Here is a 20,656-nt window from a genome sequence, read left to right on the forward strand (position 1 = left end):
CTGGCTTTGTTAACGAAGGCAGGACCAACCAATAAGAAAAAGAATAACAAATGAAAGGAAAAAAGAAGCTTACGAACCGCGGCACCAGATGACTTGTTTGCTGAGTAGCTGAAACGCTGCGGCATATAGCTGGCCAACGCTACAGCTGAACTCCTTACATATGTCCTTAGGCGGGTTAAAAACAGATTAAGGGAAAAACATATTTACCACTAGGTAATGTGCTTTCAAGTTGTTATTTATGCCTCAAAAGAGTAATTGTTAATTTCGACCTGAAAATGCGTAATAGACATGTTTTTTTAGCAGCGCCAGGAGGTGTTTCATGCTCAGTTTTTTTTTTTTTCAGTACTAAAGCGAAGAGACGACTTTAGAGCCTTGGAGTAGCTTCAGGCGTTCAGTGTCAATGCGCTACTTTGAACTGAGGCTGACGCCAAGGACAAGGAGTCAAGGAAGTACTTGAACATATGGCAGTGTAAGCAACAAAACACAACATAAAGTAACAAAGAAATGCAGCCCGAAATTCCATACCCTCCAGTGACGATTTCATAGTTCGTATGGTTCGCTATCCCAAGCACCAACAATATATAAAGAAAGAAAGCGAGAAGGTTGACGGTACCACATGTGGCGCTTAGAGCAGCATATAAAAGCGAGAGCTAGAGAGAACAAAAAGCGGCCTGAGAGTAGACGACGACACAACACGATGAGAAGGCAACTCAAGCACAATGTAGCTGGCCAAAATTATTTCTCGCCCTCTGCTAAGCGTTAGAGCTTGTTTGAGAGACACACAGTGGCCACAATGGCGGCCGCCACCGAGTAGGGGTCGCAGTTGGAAGCGGGCCTGCGGTCTTCCAGGTATCCGCAGCGGTCCTCGAAGACCTGCCGCGGTATGCGTACGCTGGCGCCCCGGTTAGCCACGCCGGACGAGAAGTCGTTGATACTGGACGTTTCGTGCTTTCCCGTCAGGCGGCGCTCGTTGTCGCGGCCGCCTCGCGGGTCGTACGAGCCGATGTGCTCGCGGTGTTTGAGCGAGAGCTGCTCGATGGCTCTCTCGATGTGGCGCAGCCCCCCGGGCTGGCGCATGGGCAGTGTGCTGAAGTTGGTGTGCGCGCCGGCGCCGTTCCAGTCGCCTACGATGGGCTTGGGGTCAAGCGTGACGCATATGCCGAAGTCCTCCGCCACGCGGTGCAGGATATAACGGGCCATCCACAGGTGGTCTCCGATTGAGACGCCTTCGCAAGGGCCGACCTGTGTGCGGAAGAGGTTTTTACACTTTGAGTGACAACGGAACAAACCGACTTGTTAGCAACAATGAGGCGCTATGTGGACTGATTGAACTAGCGTTCCTGGTGTAAAGCTAGAAGTTAATGGGGGCGTTCTTGAACAACAAAATTCTTTTTTCCCACACGCTCCCACACATGTTGCACTGACTATCATACGCTTGCGCCCTTTCTGATTATTAAGGCGATGTATCGTTCCCGAAAAATTCAGTTGCAAGTTTGCGCTCGTGTGTGTGTACGTGTTTCTTCCTCCATCTTGTGTTATTCTGCGCAAAGTTTCCTTGAATATGTCTTTTTTCTGTGTTGCCTCGTAATACAGTCAACTCGTATTCATCCAAGTGAATAAAACATGCATTTCCCCTGTGGCTCCAGGCTTTTCAGTGTACCTCTTTTGTCATGACAGCTGGATATATTTTTTTTTTTCGCTACGAATCCGCATACCGTAAAGTTCTGCCCTTGAGTGTACAGTAATGAACAAAATTTACCGGATGCGGATTCGTGAAAAACAATTTATTTCTTTTTTTTTTTTAAGACGAATCCGGAAAGCCTAAAAGCCTGAGCAGACGTGCATGCTGCAGTAACTGGAACAAATATCAGGGGCTGTGTCGCCAGGCTAGGAAGACATAAATACTTCTTCGCAAAGCAGCATCCCATAAATTTTGGTCCACGGGTGTAGATGCACCCTTTATTTGCTAGTTTGTATTTGGAAGCATGTAGACCTCTATGAGATAAAAAAAACGCTTCATGCTCTCGCTGATATTACCGCCTGGAACCGCATGTACTCTTTGATAATTACTAACTTGTCTGCTTTCACTGTTTTCGAACGCTTTTTTTATGTTCGAAAGTGAATTAAATTTTCTCTCACGCGAGCTCCAACTCCAAAGCCTTGAACATATAACCTTCCGCGGAATAATTTGCTCTTTGCACGTCAAATTTAAGTTAGTGCAAAGGCTTCGGATTTTTACATTTACAACTTTGATTTAAAATTGAAGCAAGGTTCTTATTTACCGTAAACATGTCCTTACAAGAAACAGGATTAAAACTAACGACTTCTTCTTTTTAAAGAAGTGAACTTTTTGATGTCTTTGTAGATTAGGTATGGAGAACATTTAATTGAAGCTGGTACGCGCGCTCTCGAAGAGAAGGCACATGGAGAGGAAAATAAATGCACTGTATGTCAACGTTTAGGATGGAAAGCTTTGAAGCGAAACGAAGTAATGGAGTGCTGATATGAAGTTTTTTTCTACTGTGCACATAGCAAGCGGCACGAAGGCGTTTCGCATGAAACGCGGAAGATAGTGCTTTGAAGATGCCCTCTATGAACTTGGTTCTCAACCGCAGTGTAGCGCGGGCACAGACAGCGCCTTCTAGAAGCAAACACGGCTTCTGCACTTGGGCAATGTGTAGTGACGTCACCAGAGGTGTGCAGAGGACTTCCCTCTTCTCAGAGGCGCTGGCATAGCCTTCCCCACATTCATAGGACCCCCTCCCCCCCCTCCCCTCCACAAAAAGAAAGAAAAGAAAAAGAGCGGTACCTGCGTAATGATCCCTTTCTTCCGCACTAGGGTCTCCTAGTCAGGCAACGTGGCTCATACATCTATGCAAAGAATGCCTAGCCTAAATTGCGGGCACGAATAAAACCTTTTGTTGATCAGGAAAGCTAGCAGCAATCCGGGCATGATCGACGGGCTGCTTTTTATGTTCCCTTTTTGTACCTGTGACGTCCGTGGCACTTAATATTGCCACGCGCCTAACGCGCCGCGCGGCCTCCGCGCTGAATCGAAGACGACGACGAAGCGGCGGTGGACTCTCGCGGCGCACTTGTTCTGTTTGGTGTCGTGGAAGCTGGCTCTATAATTAAAAGAAGGCTCCCAGTCTTGGGTTCTTGCCGACGCCTACCTTCGCGGCTCCTCTGGTCGTGACACTGGTGGAGGTGCGACCGATGCTCCCTACTCCTGAGGACGACTCGACGCGCCCGCCTCTTGTGACCACCCCCGTCCATCGTGCCAGCCGGAGGATCCGAGGCCTGTCCCCCGAGGCCCTCCCTGTTGTCACCGCGCCTTCAACTACCATTCCACTCATGGCGACGCCACTGCCCGCCCTGCCTACGACCGTCCCTGCAGCCAGCCCCACCTATCTCACCCTTCAGACTCCACGCACGCCTAAGCCCTTTCACGGTGACCTGTTTGAAGATGCCGAAGACTGGTTGGCTCACTACGAACGGGTCGCGACCTTTAACTGCTGGGACGACGCTACAAAGCTGCGTAACGTGTACTTCAGCCTTGAAGACTCCGCACGAACGTGGTTCGAAAACCATGAGACTACTTTCTCTACATGGCCGGACTTTCGACGTCAGCTCCTGAGTACGTACGCCAACAGCGACCGCCGGGAGAGTGCAGAGCGTACACTGTCCTCTCGAATTCAGCTTCCCAATGAGGGTGTTGCCATGTACGTCGAGGATGTCACGCGTCTTTGCCATCGCGCCGATCCGGCCATGCCTGAAGAAAAAAAGCTGCGGCACCTGATGCGCGGCGTAAAAGAACAGCTCTTTTCCGGCCTCGTGCGGAACCCGCCCAACACCGTCGCGGAGTTTCTGGCCGACGCCGTGCACATGGAGAAATTGCTGCAGCAGAGATCCCATCAGTACGACCGGCAACTGCGTCAAACTCCGACTCTATCAACGTTGGACCGGTTCGACCATGAACCCAGGCCGAATCCGGACTCCCTTCGCGAACTCATCCGTTCCGTGGTCCGCGAGGAGCTGCAGCACCTTCAAGCCACCTTTGCCCCTCGCGTCGATTCCGTCACCAGCGTCATCCGCGAGGAAGTCCGGCAGGCACTCAGGGCACAAGACGCTGCAGCTGTGCCGGCGCCGCAACCGACCCCATACGATCCCGCGCCGTATCCGACTCCTGTCCAGCCAGTCACGTACGCGGACGTCGTGCGCCGCGCGGCCCCACCTCCTGGGCCTTCGCCTTACACCGCACCATTGGTCGCGGTGCACTCTGCCCAGCCGACTCCTTACTGGGCGGATCGGCGCCAGGCACCGCGGAAGACTGACCTCTGGCGGACTCCGGATCAACGCCCGCTCTGTTACCACTGTGGTGAGGCCGGCCATCTCTACCGGCGGTGCCCCTATCGCGAAATGGGACTACGCGGTTTTTCCATCGACAGCCCCCGTCCACGCCCTGGAGAGCGCCCTCAAGACATCGCTGAGTATGTCACCCGCCAGCGTAGTTCACCGTCTCCCCCGCGCCGCGAGTCGCGATCGCCCTCTCCACGCCGGTCTTCGCCCTCTGGGTCCCGTTTCGCCCCAGGACAACGTGGTTCCTCGAGCCCTCGTCGGGAAAACTAGCTCCGGCGGCCTTTGGAGGCGAGGCCGCCGAACGCCGTTCCGACGCAAAGCTTCCACCGCCGCAGCAACTGAATCGCCTCGACGTCGCACGCCGCATCGCTGCACAGTTTTCCCCGACGCGCCTTTCGTATCGCCGCGATGCCGCAACCCCGATCGCCGACCCGCTTCCGCCGCCGCACCGACCCAATCGCCCCGACGCCGAACGCCGCATCGCCGAAGAGTTTCCCCCAACGCACCACTTGAATCGCTCCGACAGCGCAACCCCAGTCGCCGACCAGGTTCCGCCGCCGCACCGACTGAGTCCCCCACAACAGCCATCGACGGGCCGTGCTGAAGGCATGGTCTCCTTGGATATCCCCGTTCTCGTCGACACAAAGGAGGTCAGTGCGTTGGTCGATACGGGCGCAGATTACTCTATCCTTAGCGGACGGCTTGCGACGGCCCTGAAAAAAGTGACGACACCCTGGGACGGCCCCGACATACGCACGGCAGGCGGACATTTAGGAAACCACCCAGTTCACCCCGTTCCGTCTCGTGTATGGCAGAGAGGTCCGCATGATGCTAGACGCCATGCTGCCGTATGGCGACGCAGAGCTCCCCCCTGAAGCAGGCCACTTCGTGGAACAAGCAGAGCAGGCCCGTCAGCTGGCCCGCTTGCACATCAAGGACCAGCAATCCGCCGATGCCCGACACTATAACCTTCGGCACAGGGACGTGCACTACGAGCCCGGCGACCACGTGTGGGTGTGGACACCCGTGCGCCGCAAGGGATTGTGCGAAAAGTTTATAAATAGGTACTTTGGCCCGTACAGAGTCCTGCGCCGCCTGAACAGCGTCAACTACGAAGTTGTACCCCATGGAACTGTGATCGTCGGTCCTCAGCGTCAACGGCCTGAAATTGTGCATGTAGTGCGCTTTAAGCCGTACTTTTCGCGTGACTGAGCGCTGCGTTCACGCTGTGTTTCTTACCTTTTTCCCCTTACCCCACGTGTGACCTTGACTCTCGCCGCATTTCATTTAGCGCACGTTGTATAGTTCACCTCACCCCTATTCTTCTTGTTTTTGCTCCTCCTCCTCTCACTGTACATACCCCATTCCACATCGAGACGATGTTTTCTTTCGCGGGGGGGAATAATGCCACGCGCCTAACGCGCCGCGCGGCCTCCGCGCTGAATCGAAGACGACGACGAAGCGGCGGTGGACTCTCGCGGCGCACTTGTTCTGTTTGGTGTCGTGGAAGCTGGCTCTATAATTAAAAGAAGGCTCCCAGTCTTGGGTTCTTGCCGACGCCTACCTTCGCGGCTCCTCTGGTCGTGACAATATTAGAAGGTTATTCTTCAGATTATCTGTACCCAGGAAATGCGTAAAGGAAAAGGTAAAAAATCAATTGCCATGGCCGAAGACGAGTACTGTATTAATCACGTATGAGAAGCAGGGCTGAGGGCCTTGATCTGCCTTGAATCGAAAAACGACTTAAACACACGCGACAATGGTGTACTCAAGGACGTCTCGCCTTCCGCACCTTCACTGAAGCACGACAAACTTGGTGCGAACATTCCAGACAAAGGCAGCTGGGTGGGCTGGTTCTTGTTCATCGAACCGTGCAACGGCTGCTGCCCCGTAGCAGACATTCCAAATCGATCTGCCGTTAGATTTTTGTTGCTTCTTTTTCTTTGGTAACCTGTCGAGTTAGTGCTGGCTATAGAGAAAGAAGGAGAATGTCCCGACGGAAAAGAAAGTGCCCAGGAGGAAGCTTAGGCGGAAGTCAGCGCACGCGGCCCTGTTACCTGCCGGAACAGGAAGTAATTGCTGATAGAAGAGCTTAATCTCGGTTGTTACGATTGGCAGGGAGGTCAAAGCAGATTTTGTGTACCCGCACTCACTATTTCTTGCGAGTCAAATGCTCTGTCCTGGTCTCCGACTCTACTACTACTAATTCAAAAGCTAGCGGTCTGTCTGCTCGAAACTATCTGCAATGTTATGTTATTAGATTTATGTTGTCCTTTTCAATTCTCTGCATAAAATTGCATTCAACAGTAAAGTTATTTGAGCGATGCAACAATATTTTCATGATGTTGATGATGATGATGAGAGGTGGAAGTCACACCATTAATGTTTGTTCTTCAATCGTAAGTGTCGACGAAAAAGTATGGTTTTAACATCTGGCGCATTATTTTTCCGTTGAGCAAATTTCACGCCATTACCAGTCGTCGCGCCTGTGTCGTTCACCTTCATGTGCTGTCCCTTCATATCATGTCCAAAAGCGTTGGTCCAACCAACTAGCCCGCATCAGCAGTTTCTGAACTCACTTTCTACGCTCCTATCTCCTTACGCCTCCTGCCGACGATAGATGTGTTGTGAAAAAAAAAAAAAAATGGACGACGCTTGACTTACTCTTGTGAGTACAATGAGGCAACATTAGATATTCCTCCTCCTAAGTACTCCTTCGCTTTCATAGATTCATATACTGCGGGAAGTGCTCATATCACTACAAGCGCAGTGGAGCAGCTTAATTAAAGCGATGCCCCACTGCCTCTGTTTCAACTATCATCGGTGAGGTTTGTGACACTCAACTTGCCCTTCCGAGCTCTCATAACTTTCATTTTTGTTGAAATAGTGTTTCAGGAGTCTGTCTCTCACAACCAATGATCTGAGGCGCAGTACCACAATGGATAGGTGGAATTCGCCAATTTATTTTAAAATTAATTTCATTGCCACCTGCCATGATTGGCAGATTGCCTGCAACTAGATGGGCAGGTTACCACCTGCCGACTATGGTAGGTGTGCCACCTGCTTTTTTGTGGCATGGACGGACGCCGGCTTTTCTTGAGAATGGGTACCCAAAAGCTGTTGCATCAAAACGAAGATCTCACCTGGAACTCCCACTGCGAAGGCATCACTTCGGCATTACAGCCGCATATCTTGATTCCGGCGTATAGGCATGCTCTGTAGTGGCCCTCCACGACGTCTCTGCCGAAAGCGCGGTCCGGGCCGACGCCGCAGTAGTAGTGACCCTGTGGTCCTGGGAAGCCTTGCTTAGGCCACCGGAATGGCCGTCCGTCAAGGTCCAGTAACGTGTACTCCTGCTCAATGCCAAACCAAGGCTTGAGCTCCTGGCATCGATCCATCACATCCTTGCAGGTGTGCCGCTTGTTCGAATCTGCGGGTAAAAAGTATTGTAAACAGCACTTCTAGCTTCGGTGGAATGAAGTATTTGGCGACAATGCGGACAAACACTTCATGCATTAACAATTGTTCTTCGAGCTCTATATTTTCCCATCGTTGAGTCATCCTAGTAAACGTTTTCACCGTCGTCCTCCCCTGCATGCGGGTGAACATTTTTCTTGCTTTGTCCGCTCTTGTATGATCCCCAAGTTTCGAAAACTATCGATTTTCTTTTTATTCGTCGAGCTATATAAATAGCCATCAGAATTCAGACGGCTTATGCAGATTATCTCACTGGGGCTGCCTGCGGGCCACGTGGCACGCCGTAGTTAATGTCTCGGGAATAATTTTGATTCAGTAGAGTTTTTTTACGTGCGTAGCATCTCCCTCGAAACGGGCGTGTGGGCATTTCACCTCCCCCAAAATGCGGCAGTCGAGGCGGAAATTTCGGGGTAATGCCGCATTAATTTATCCCTGTGAATATGAGACAGTCTTCGCATCCTCGTATTACCCTCTGTTGACGCCCTTCTATAGTAGTTTACCTACGATATCAGTCGCAGTCGATGCGGTGTGATAAGTTTGCTAGCTAACCAACAATTATTATTACTTGCTTGCTGCTCACTCTCATAAACAGTGGTGTCGGTGTGTCGGTGTTAGAAAGTACCCGGGAATAAAGCCTCGAAGTCTGAATAACTTAAAAGGGAGCGACGAAAAATCACGGCTCATATCCAGTGGGAGGCACAATTGAATATTAAGTGGCCGTCAGAATAAGAGCCTGTAAATCTGCCCACGGCGCTGCAAACGATGGTAACAAGTAGACGTTTTCTTTTTAATATTAGAATTCGCTCTATGACTGTGCTTAATGTGCGATACCGATTATCACGGTGAACCATGAATGAAAATAAGCTGATTGCAGCACTAGAAAAAAATTCGCTGTGGCTTAGTTGGTTAAGCCCGGTAATTGCGAAAGCAATATCCGTACGTACGCCATGGTACAGCTGGTAGTGTAGCTGGTGGTGGTGCTTGTGGTTAGACTTGTGGTGATGCATCGGTTATATAATATAATATAATCCAATCCAAACCAATCCAACCAATCCCATGCAATGGAATCCAATCTATTGCAATCCATTCCAATCCAATCCACTCCGCTCCACTACACTCTAATCTAATCTAATTAATCTAATCTAAACTAATCCAATCCAATACAATCCACTCCTATCCAATCCAATGCAATCCAATGTAATCTAATCTAATCTAATATAATATAATCCAATCCAATCCAGTCCAATCCAGTCCAATCCAATTCAATCTAATCCAATCTAATCCAATCAAGGTGAAATGAAGGTCAATGGTGGTCACCGCCGCGGCACGATGGTGGTCACCGGCCGCGGCACGATGATGGTCACCGGCCGCGGCACGGCAACGGCGTGAAAGTGCAAGTAGTATTGCTTTCGCAATAATACGGTAAGAGCCAAACAAGAGTGGTGGATCGGGCTAGATGGTGCACGTTTGACATTTTTCGAAAGCGCTAAAACAACACGGACAAAGAAAGAACAGACAGGGTCGAGCGCTCGACCCTGCCTGCTACTTCTTTGTCCGTGCTGTTTTAGCGCTTTCAAAAAAACAGTCGTACAAAAACTTTATTCTTGCTTGCTTTACTTGATGCGAATATTTTGTGCAATTAATCTAGTACTGTTATTACCGAGAGGATAAACACGCTATTCCTATAAACGCGGCACCTCCAGAGCCACCCCTACCTCGGTAAACAATAGTAATTCAGTACAGTATCAATTCCGCGTGCCATGTCCTGTGTGATGGCATTGCTTGGTTGAGTCGGTTGATGTTAGAGCGCCCCCTTTCAAACAGTTTGAGGACAGGCGTCAATATGCACTACATTTCTTTTCTTTGCATTTTTTTTAACCAATCTGTGAAACTTAACGGTATTATCTATACAGTCCTCGTTTTTTTTTAAATGTAACTTTAGTTTGCTTTTACGCTTGACCAAATTTTTATCTAGTCTCCGCGGTGGCTCAGTGGTTATGGTGCTGGGCTGCTGACCCGAAAGAAGCGGGTTTGATCCCGGACGCGGTGGTCGCATTTCGATGGAGGCGAAATCGTAGAGGCCCGTGCAGTGTGCAATGTCAGTGCACGTTGAAGATCTCTAGATGTTCGCAATTACCGGAGCTCTTCACTGCGGCGTGCCTCATAGCCGGAGTCGCTTTGGGACGCTAAACCACATACACCCATAAATACATAAATCGATACAGTTTTCAAACCAGAGCATGCAATCTTATGCCACTTGGCTGTTTTAACCGACCAATCTTCTGAACTTCGTCTAACGCCTGCCTCAGATTTATTCAAATTGCCTTCGTTATATCTAAGTCCTAGGCCCTCACGGAGAGTGACTATGCCTGTGTCGAAATCTGGATGGGTATTGTCGCATTCTAGTAAAGTTTGTTCAATTTTTCTAGGTATTTACCGCACACCGTACACGTCTCATACTTTTGGTCAAATTACTTTCTGCAGCTTCGCGTTCTAAGACAGGCTGATCTCCCTTTAAAGTATGCAGGGCTGCCTCTTTTTGCCTGATTTCCTTTTTCCATTTTCTATACAGGTCTCCAGTCCGCTTTTTTTTTTTTGATCCGTGAATCAGGTTCTTACTCTCGAGGTTTTCGACTCGGCGTTTAATTTCTTCATTTCTCCTTCCTGGTTTCCTCCCTACTTGGTGCTTATATTTCTAGTATTTTGAATCACCCGAGTCAAAGCTTTTTTTGTGCAAGTATTTGAATTCTTTAGCTGCCCATCTGTTATCCTCCAATACCTTCAGCCGTTCTTCATACACTATTTTAGGCTGTGCTTCCAACGTTTCATATGATGCCCCGCCCATGTACCCTTTAGTGCGTCATTTTTGTTTTACCGTGGGCACCTAGTGCTACTTTGCCAGCAGCTCTGGTTTATTTCGAGCCTCGATTAAAGTGTCCGTAGACTTATAACTGCGGTCCAGTAGCAAGCCAGGCACTATTATTCCTTTCCAAACCCTCTCAGTACTTCATGCCTGTTGTGCCAGCTTAATGTTTCCTTATGCTTCATTATCGCGGCATGTCTTCGCCCTTTCTCTCTGGTAGTCTTTTCGTGCTTTTCCATTTATATCTGCCCTTTGTTTACCAATGCCCAGATATATTTCTATCCTGCTAGCCCATGGTTATCTCATAGCCTTGTACTGTAAGCACCTGATCTGCGGAATCGTTGAAATTCTGAGACCCGACTTATTTGCACTAATAGTAAAGCTTACAATGAGCCCTCCTCCGCAAGTATTTTTACTAGAGTTTGTAAATCGTATTGGCTATAAGGTAATAGTATAATATCGTCAGCATACATTAAATCCGGGAGCCGATGCTCTGCGACCATTGCGCATAATTTGTGTGTAACCTTCTTTTTTTTTTTATCGAGCAGATCATGAACAATGTCGGCGATAGCGTGAAGACCTGCCTTAATCCCTTGTGTACACCAACTGTTGTCGCACTTCTTATGCCTTCACATGCATCTTCAAATTTATTATCTCGGCAAGTTTCGGCAAATCTCGGTATAGAAGCAGCAAAGCCATCTTAAGGGTCAGGCTTCTACTGTGGGCACGGCTCAACGACGACACACGGAAGAGAAAGCGCATATATAGGCAGCATTCTCATTGCAAGCGGCACAGCAAAAAACGGACGAAATACGAAGAAAAGATCTCACGGACGAGAGCTTACTTACAACTTAAAGTTTATTAAAAAAGCATGGATAATATACACTCGATCTACAATACGCAGATTGTTATACCCACCAAGCGAGGCAAGACACAAGACATCAATGCTCTGGAAACGCGCTGGCGCGCTAGCTTGCCATACAAATGTCATGTCGCATGAAAGAGTTCCTGGTTCCTTGCCGTGTATACTGCACGCTCTAGTGTATACTTCACAGTGCCAACACGCATACTCCAGTATTTTGAGAAATTTTATACCCCGCTTAAAAGGCATATGATAACTGAAGTGTATTTATAAATTTAAACAGTCGACACTGCGATTTTCCAAACACCGATCCCAACACTGAACAAACAAGCGTGGTCAAACCTCGTTATTGGTGAGGCAGCGTCTGCTAAAGCCTTGATGTGCTACGAACGAGTTCATGGCATAAAATTCGGCCTGCTGTCTTCTGCAGCACTCGTATGGTGGTCATAAGAAAGCCGGAAGAAATCGCCGCCACTGTGGCAGCATTACAGTGCAGCCGAGATGCAAAACACGTCCGTTTGCTTTGGAGTAGCAGTGCACATTAAGGAACCACAGGGGGCCGATATTACTCCGAAGGCCGCCACTAAGGCGCCTGTTCCTTGTTGCACTCCCTCCTTCATCCTTCCCCTTACCGCGCCGTTGAGGTGTACAACATGAAGCGTGACACTCACTGCATCTTTCTTTCCTGAAAGCCGCTGCGGTGGTTCAGAGGTTAGCGTACTCGGCTACTGAGCCGGAGTACCCTGACTCGAACCTGAACCGGGTCGCGGCGGCTGGGTTCGGGTTCGAGTCAGGGTACTCCGGCTCAGTAGCGGTCGCGTTTCAGTGGGGGCGAAGTGCAAAGGGCGCCCGTGTGTTTCGCGATGTCAGTTCACGTTAAAGATCTCAAGGTTGTCAAAATTATTCCTTTTTCCTTGCAGTTTTTTTCTTACAGCGTCTCTGGCCCCGCCGCGGTGGCTCAGTGGTTATGGCGCTCGGCTGCTGACGCTAAAGACGCGTGTTCGATCCCGGCCGCGGCGGTGGAATTTCGATGAAGGCGAAATTCTAGAGGCCCGTGTGTTGTGCGATGTCAGTGCACGTTAAAGAACCCCAGGTGGTCGAAATTTCCGGAGCTCTTCACTACGGCGTCTCTCATAGCCTGAGTTGCTTTGGGATGTTAAACCCCAATAAACCAAACAAAAACAAACCAAACCTCTATTACTGCATATCTTTCTCTGTTTCTTCTTTCACTCTCACCTTCCTCCCTTCCCTCAGAGAGCGATTGAGGGGTCTACCGAGGAGAAAGACCGGTACTGCGGCTTTCATTTTCTCAAAAGCAATCTCCAATTTTCTTCCCTAAAAAAAACATTTTTTTTCTTATAACGTAATCCAGGTGTCCACGAAAAGTAAAACAATTATTGATTCTTTCCTCATAAGCAATATCTCAGACTTATCTAAGCACTATCTCAGCCCGGGTATCATGCGAACGCACAATAGTCCGCTGGGTTTTCTTACCTATAACTGCTTTCGCTGTAAAAAACAAACAAACAAACAAACAAACAATAATAATAATTCAAAGCACGACGCCGTGTGGCTTGAGGACCAGGTATCAACCGCATTGCATTAATACTCAAGCAGTAAATGATTCCCTCCCCCTTATCATCATCAGCCGAATACGTTGCAGGATAAAGGTCTCCTGTCACTTCCAGGAACGGCTTGAGGTGATTGTCTTCCCCTTACGGCTACGCCAGGAGGTTTATACAGCTGGTGCTCAACTAATAACCTCCGCATACCAAATATTTTGGTTTGGCTTGGTTTAGTTTGTGAGGGTTTAACGTCTCGAAGCGACTCAGGCTATGAGGAACGCTGAAGTGAAGGGAAGGGCTACAGAAATTTCGACCACCTGTGGTTCTGACATTGCACAGTACACGAGCCTCTAACATTTCGCCTCCATCGAAACGTGACCTCCGTGGCCGGGATTGAACCCGCGTCTTTCGGGTCAGTAGCCAAGCGCCATAACCCCTGAGCCACCGCGGCGGCTCAAAATATTTTGTTTGGACTGATTAAAAAAAGTAAGAGACTCCGTAAGAGCCGCCGATCATGTCCCACTCACCGTGCGGCGTCTTATCGTGCTTGTATGTCTCGCAGAGCACCAGCTTGTGCGGCCCGCCTCGGAAGGGATCTTTGAAAATGGCCACCGGACACAGGTACACGTCCGAGTTCTCGCCGTCTGCTTGACCAGTACTTGAGCCATCGAAGTTCCATACTGGTAGCTCTGGGTGCACGACAACAGTGTAGGCATCATTATCATGCTAGCAGTTATACTTGGGGTGCTTCCAGTTAACGAAAAAATTGCGCTGTGCTTACGCTCTCGTTGCGCAAATCTTTTAAACTGACCGAACGATTGCTACACAGAGTGCTAAAGAGTTACCGAATAAGTACCTGTAGGTGCGCGTTGGTCTGCCTAGTTTCCAAATAAAGCAACGAAGTTGTGTGGCACAGCCCCAGAGCGAGACAAGCATTCCGAGCCTTTTACTCGGTAAGATTATATAAATCAGCAGTCTCCACGGCAAAGGAAGGGGGGTGGGATTGCCGAAGGTAATCGCTTGACGATTTCTCCGTCAGCATAGTGTCTGCGCAGCATAGTGTCTCCTGCAAACGCGATGTGCGGCTTTGCCGCATAACTTGGATGCTTTTTGTGACAACAGGGCAGACCTGCGCGAAACTCCAAGTACTTGCGTATCCAGTAACTTCTACAGAGTGCTAGAGTGCAGTGCCCCTTTGTGCATTTGGTGACTTGCACTGCCCCTTATATTTAACTTGTATTTAGACGTCAGTGCTCAGTCATATCCACAGCGCTGAGTTCATGCGGCTCTTATAGAAACTCGTTCGCGCTTTATATTTAAATATATGATGTTGGTGTCCCATAGGGACCTGTGTGCACGCTGATTGGTACGCTGAGCGCTGGCGCACACGCTGTTCACGCTACTACTTCTGCTGTACCACAGTCTTCGCAATGCAAGCGTGGCGCCATACAAGCGCATTATACCTCTCACCTATGGCTTCCTCTTCATCCTCACCCTCTCTCTTGAATCCACCTGCCTTTCGGCTGGAATACAAAGAACCTTTTGACATCAATACGATGGAAACGGACCACCGACTTGAACTACGACGGACGTAACCGGATGAGACACGACACGAAAAAATGGGTACAGTATTCAAGTTTCCATAAACACTTTGGTTTATAAGAAAAATCAGTTTCGTGTGTGCGCGCTCTGTTGCACAATTTCCATTTTCGCGAGAATTTATGCAACCTTTGCGAAAACTTTTGTACGGCTTTCGATAAATCGATCAGATTAGCGAAACTCACGACTGCGTCACCCTTATGGCTCGCGGAATGAATGCCAAGAAGAGCCTTTGCTCTAGTCGAGAATTTGCGGTGGATTAAACAAGAAGGAATTTCTTTGAATTTAAGCGTCGACAACGTGAAAATCAAAAAATCCCTTCGTTAAACCTGAGAGGCGCATAGAGATGGCATGTTGTAATCCTGTGAATAAAGTGAAAAATAACGTCCTACATTTTTCAGCTCGGCGAGATGGATAACAAGAAAACAAAAATGAATAGAAATAGAGGCGCGGGTACTCTGGGCACACGTGCCGGCTTTTCCGATGTCAACCTCAAATTTCGCTGCCACTCGTGTTTTCAGCACTCATTACGCTTGCAAGGCTATGTGATTTAGCAGACCGTGAGAGGGATAAGAATTCAGTATGTGGCGCTAAACACAGGAAGCCCCACGTTTCATGCGCCACTGACATCGTTTATCAGTTCCTTCTCAGCTATGGGAGTGTGTGCTTTGGGCAGACGAGCACATGTCTAAACATAAGGCTGGTTGAACACGCGTTTTCACTTCGTCTGCAAACTGGTGAACACTTGCCAGAGCACAGGAGGAAATATTGGTTCCCTTTTACAAACCTTACTCGGATTATAGAACGTGATAAAGATCAATTGAAAAGGGAAATCTTGGAAGTCGTTAAAATCGCGAATAGCAGCTGTGACAGGTGCGTTAGCGCACCTTCTGCTTATTTCTTGGACAAAGTATTATGAAAATATGCTGAATGCTGAAAATATTATTCGGTACTCTTTCCACCCAGCCAGGTGTTTTCAATATCTACAATTGCCAGAGTGCTACATGGCTACTTTTGTTACATGACCGCATGCTAAGAAGTCCGCCGAACATTTGCTTCTGCAGAAGCCTTATGTTTTTATGCTCAGTGGCCCATATCTTATTTTTATTCTTTTGCAAAAAATGTCACTGGAGGCTAAGCGCTTGCCTATGAACGATTGTGATTATTACGTCCGAGAAGCACTGGATTAGTTGGTATACAACTGTCAGAATTCGCTTGTCTCAGGTTAGCGAAGTTCCTCTTGAATTCGCGTAATTTAGTTCCATTGTGATGCCCATCAGGCAAGAGCCCAGCCGCGGTGGCTTAGTGGTTACGGCGCTCGGCTGCTGACCCGAAAGACGCAGGTTCGATCCCGGCCGCGGTGGCCGAAATTCGATGACGACGAAATTGCAGAGGTCCGTGTCCTGTGCGATGTCAGTGCCCGTTAAACAACCCCAGGTGGTCGAAATTTCCGGAAGCCCTTCACTACGGCGTCCCTCATAGCCTGAGTTGCTTTGGGACGTCAAACCTCAATAAACCAAACCAACCATCAGGCAAGAGCTTATAATGTGTTGTATTGCTGCGGCAAAACTTGACACAGATCTTTTCCGAAGGCGGAAGCAAGCATTTGACTACGCTGCTGGATAAAGTATAGGGACCGGCTAACGCTGGTGCTCGTTACGAGAGAATTGCAGTCGCGCTTTGTACTTTGTACGCCCGCCACCCGACCATTAGGCGAGGTGAATACCTTTCGGGTCGCTGGGTTCGTGGTCTAACGTGCGGGTCTTGCAGCGTAGAGTCTCGCCGGTGGCGTCGATCCAGACGTACGTGCACTGGACACAGCTCTTGTCCAAGGGCAGCGCCAGGTAGGCGGACAGTGTGGTTCGGTTACTCGCCGGGTTCGCCAACGAGAAAGACATGTTCTGTCGCACCTAATGACAATACGATCAAATAATAGTAAGTTCCTTAATAGAGCAATCGATAAATTGATTGATTGATTGGTTGATTCAGCGGCTGACTGAGTGATTATTAAACTACTTGTAGATTTATTTATTTATTTCGAATTATTTATATATTGAGTAAATGAGTATAAGCACCATCATGGACTGATAGCGGCGCATTTGGAGAGCTGGCGCCACGTATGGCATATGCGACTCTTGAACCCCGGGTGCACTAGCAGAACGGCTGCAACGGTGAGTCATTCGGGCTGTAACTATCTGTCCTCAGTTCGGTCAGCGCGTGCTGATCCCGTCGCTTATTTCATAACACTGTTAGCGTATTCAAGATGACTTATTGTGTCACGTATCCCATTACAAACCCCTCGGGGTTAATTTTTATTCAGATCTTTCATAGTCCTTCCATATTACATTCATATGAGCCATCGCTTCAAAGTCTTTAGGGTACTTACGCCGTAATCTCAGAACTCCGGCTACTATTCGTAAACTAGCTCATTGTACTTTTGTTCGTCCACAGCTTTAATTCGCTTCGCCCTTTTGGTCTCCTTGCCATAAAAAAATGGCCAACAGGTTAGAGTCCATTCAGAACAGGACTGCACGATTGATTTCAAGAAACTATAACTATCATTCCAAGATCGCTCATATAAAAACCGATCTTTCAATACAGCCTTTAGCCACACGCCGTGACATTGCTCTCTTAACACTATTCCTCAAGTATGTTCCCCTCGATAGATCATATCCGCTTCACCTCGATTTTCTATTTTCCATGTCTAAATGATTGCACATTCACCTCATCTTCGCAAGAGTATACGGCGACACATTAGCTTTTGATTCATCTGCACTTCCTCGAGTGATCAGATCATGGAATGATATAACAGATAACTCCGCTTCTGTCTCATCCAGATACGTTCCATCACCAACTCACCGCACATTTTAGTGGAGACATCTCTTAACATACCTGCAGTCAATGTTTTAATATCGTTTTTGCTTTGTTGCATCTGTTGTGTCAATTTAATCTAATTCTTGCCCTTACGTTTTCCTTTTATGCTTTGCATCTTTTTTCATGTCTGTTTGTCGCATTTTACTCAGAATATCCTGTATTTTACTCTATCACGACTTGTTTGATTACGCGCTAACATCAGCTACGAGTATTTCATATTAATTTTTGTTTTGCTTTAACATTTATTGCGTATCTATCTTTCTTATTTCCCTGTTGTTAGGTTTATTATTTTGTGCTTTTTTTCATTTGTTCATGTAATTTTGCTGCGTACAACATGTTTCTTTTCATATCGTTCAGCCTATTCTGTTAGAAAGTGTTCAAAATTTGACGCCACACCTTACACAATTTCATACGGGTCTGTAAGGCATTTTAATCAAATGAAAATACCTCAAAACAACAGCCACAACTGAAGCTGCTGTCGGTTGAAAGAACTTAATCAACTTACAAGCTGTAGACAAAAAATCATCTTACCAGCACAGTAAAACCACAGCTCAACGCATGATTTATTAAACTCAAACTGTTCTCCTGCGCCAGCTGAAGAAAAATTTATTGATTTAGAAGTGTTAGAAATTAAAAGACCAATAATTCAAACTCTAACTAGCCTGCACACTAGCTGGCAGCGATACCTATTATTGTGGACCCCTATAACCTCTACAAGCGGACATGTTTTAACTATAATCTGCATTTATTGGAAACAATCATAGCAGCGTATTGATACAAATTTTCCTCGAAGACATCCCGACATTTGTTGAGAGCCTGCTTGCTATAAAAAAACAAATTGCGTCGGGCTACTTATAAGTATACTCAGGGTAACGACTGCACCTACTTTTTGTCTAGTGACTTCTCTGACTGCTCCTTTGTTCTTTGTATTTCAGTCGCTCTCAGCTCGTTGTGCTTTCTCGAAATACAAGTGAGATGACGGGAGAACCCAAATCAATAGTAGCGCGTCAAAAACTCAAAGTATACTCACAGCTGGAGAAGGACCAACGCTTTCCTGTAGAAATCTCCGTTGTGGGATCAATTCCGCAGTGTGGTACCGGTTTTACGGTCGTTGCCGAGCAAACGTGCTTCCGCTTCAACGGTAAACAAAAGTCAGTGGAACAGGTGCCAGTGCGCCGCGTTTTCATCGCCTGTATCGCAACTGTTCCGCTTTCTCTCCATCTTTCTCTCTTTCTGTCCTTGTTTTTGTCTCGCGCCGTTAGCTGGTTACTGCACTGACGTCACACACTCTGTACACGCTGCATGAGCGGTGGCTTGTAGGAAATGAGGCGGGGAGAAAGGAAGAATCTGTGTGCACTTTGTTCAGTTGTTGCTCGCCACCTTGAGGATGAAATCTTCTATTGGAAGAAATAACAAGAAAAAGTAATCGCGCTTAGCGTACGAAAAGATGAAAGTAATTTAACCTGAATCTATTCCAAGCTGCCTCTATAGCTCTGTTGTGATTTCTTTGCGGTGGAAGCTCAGAAAAGTTTCTGCTCGTAAATTCTGTTGGTCTTTTTAGATGCAGTAAGGGGCTTTATTCCACTTGTACAATAAAAAAAAAACGAAATGCATGTCCGGTTACTCTCTGTATCCCGACTGTTTTTTTATATTGAAATGTTTATTATGTGACCTTAAAATTGTTTTTCCATTATCTCCTTATTTTGCAAGTTCTGCGGTACTGTTGTAACGTTTGGCATTTCTTGAAAAATTCTGTAAGCTGTTTTATTGCTCATCATCAGAAACAAGCAAAGACAAACACGTCTTGCTCTTGGTGACGCGTTACTCATAGCGCACCAAGAGTCCAGCTGTATCTTCTTTTTTCTTTTTCTTCCAATACAAGAAAAACATGCCAGTTTTGCTTAGATCCCTGCAGTTGCTTACACTAACTCTGTACTAACTAGTGTCGCGATCATGCCAGGCACTGAAGGCGCCCTCATCGGAACTCAGGAACACACACACGCACACGCACACACGTACACGCTCGAAACACACGCGCGTGCGCACGGACACACAGCCCAAGACAGAATCTAAATTTTATTGGAGCCGAAATGCGAAAACACCTCTGTGCTGTGTAGTGGTCCACTTTAAACAACCCCAAGTGGTCTGAATTAATTCGCAGTTCTCCACTACGGCATCCCTTAGCCCATGTCTCGCTTTGGCGTGTTAAGCCCCTCATATCAGCACCAGCAAATAAACACATGTGCAGTCTTTTGGGGTGTTTAAGTGGACAAAGGCAGTAATATAAAGCTCATTTACAGGCAAAAACTGTCAAGAAAAAGGCAGCGCCAAGTAAAACGAGCGCTCCAGAAGGAAAATGGGTGTATCTAATTTTTTGAAAAGTACGACTATATTAGGTTCATGCTAAACTAGCATGACAGGAAATCTTGCTTGTAAGGACTTCTATATGGTTTAGAGCCTGAATACGTTGTAAGTTTTAACTTAATTCTTGTGAATGTTGTGAGCTCGTCGTGGCGGCTCAGTGTTTGTGGTGCTCGGCTGCAGAAGGAAAGGCGCGGGTTCGATCCCGGCCACGGCGGTCGCGTTTCGATGGAGGCGAGATGCTCGAGACCCGAGTACTGTGCGATGTCAGTGCACTTATATGAACCCCAGGTGGTCGGAATTATAAGCAGCTCTCCACTATGGCGTCCTTCTCATAGCCTGAGTCGATTTTGGGACGTTGAACCCTATAAACAAACAAACATTTTGCAGCCGCCAACACTATCGAAACAATAGTAGTGCTTACTTTAGTAGAACTGAGGGCATTTCTCACTTTTATGGCGTTAGGCTCGAGTACCCGTTAACATGCCGCCCCTTAGCATTAACCACGTGCTTGTTTCACGGATACATACATGTGCGCGCACACGCACGCACCATTCTACGAAGAGGCATGACACATCTACATCGCAAGGAAGAGAGAAGTTCATTTTGCGCCCCCGGTCTGGGCCACTGGTTCAGATGTATGTGTTCAACGTGAAAATTATCAAGTCATGGATTGGTTGGGGCTAGTTGATTCAT

At 47.7% G+C, this 20,656-nt stretch overlaps 1 protein-coding gene across 1 annotated transcript; it reads right to left on the minus strand.

The window, feature by feature from the left end:
- Window positions 1-310: 310 nt before the first annotated feature.
- Window positions 311-18,756, minus strand: LOC149339709 (glutamine synthetase 2, cytoplasmic-like). Its single transcript, XM_089550548.1, has 5 exons — window positions 18,630-18,756; window positions 16,452-16,635; window positions 13,654-13,815; window positions 7,503-7,789; window positions 311-1,242 (listed from the first exon to the last, which is right to left on the minus strand). The coding sequence occupies exons 2-5, from the start codon at window positions 16,621-16,623 to the stop codon at window positions 760-762; spliced, it is 1,104 nt and encodes a 367-aa protein (XP_089406674.1). The 5' UTR covers window positions 16,624-16,635; window positions 18,630-18,756; the 3' UTR covers window positions 311-759.
- Window positions 18,757-20,656: the final 1,900 nt, after the last annotated feature.

This window comes from Amblyomma mixtum, chromosome 6, assembly GCF_055824585.1.
Source record: "Amblyomma mixtum isolate Tamu chromosome 6, ASM5582458v1, whole genome shotgun sequence".
NCBI lineage: Eukaryota > Metazoa > Arthropoda > Arachnida > Ixodida > Ixodidae > Amblyomma > Amblyomma mixtum.

What these genes read in the sequence shown, in the direction of transcription:
- LOC149339709 (XM_089550548.1), bottom strand. Translation starts at nt 16,623, where the DNA reads ATGTCTTTCTCGTTGGCGAACCCGGCGAGTAACCGAACCACACTGTCC. An exon ending in CGAACCCAGCGACCCGAAAG is followed by an intron (nt 13,816 to 16,451) that starts GTATTCACCTCG and finishes TCGTGCACCCAG; the next exon opens with AGCTACCAGTATGGAACTTC. An exon ending in GCACGATAAGACGCCGCACG is followed by an intron (nt 7,790 to 13,653) that starts GTGAGTGGGACA and finishes TTTTACCCGCAG; the next exon opens with ATTCGAACAAGCGGCACACC.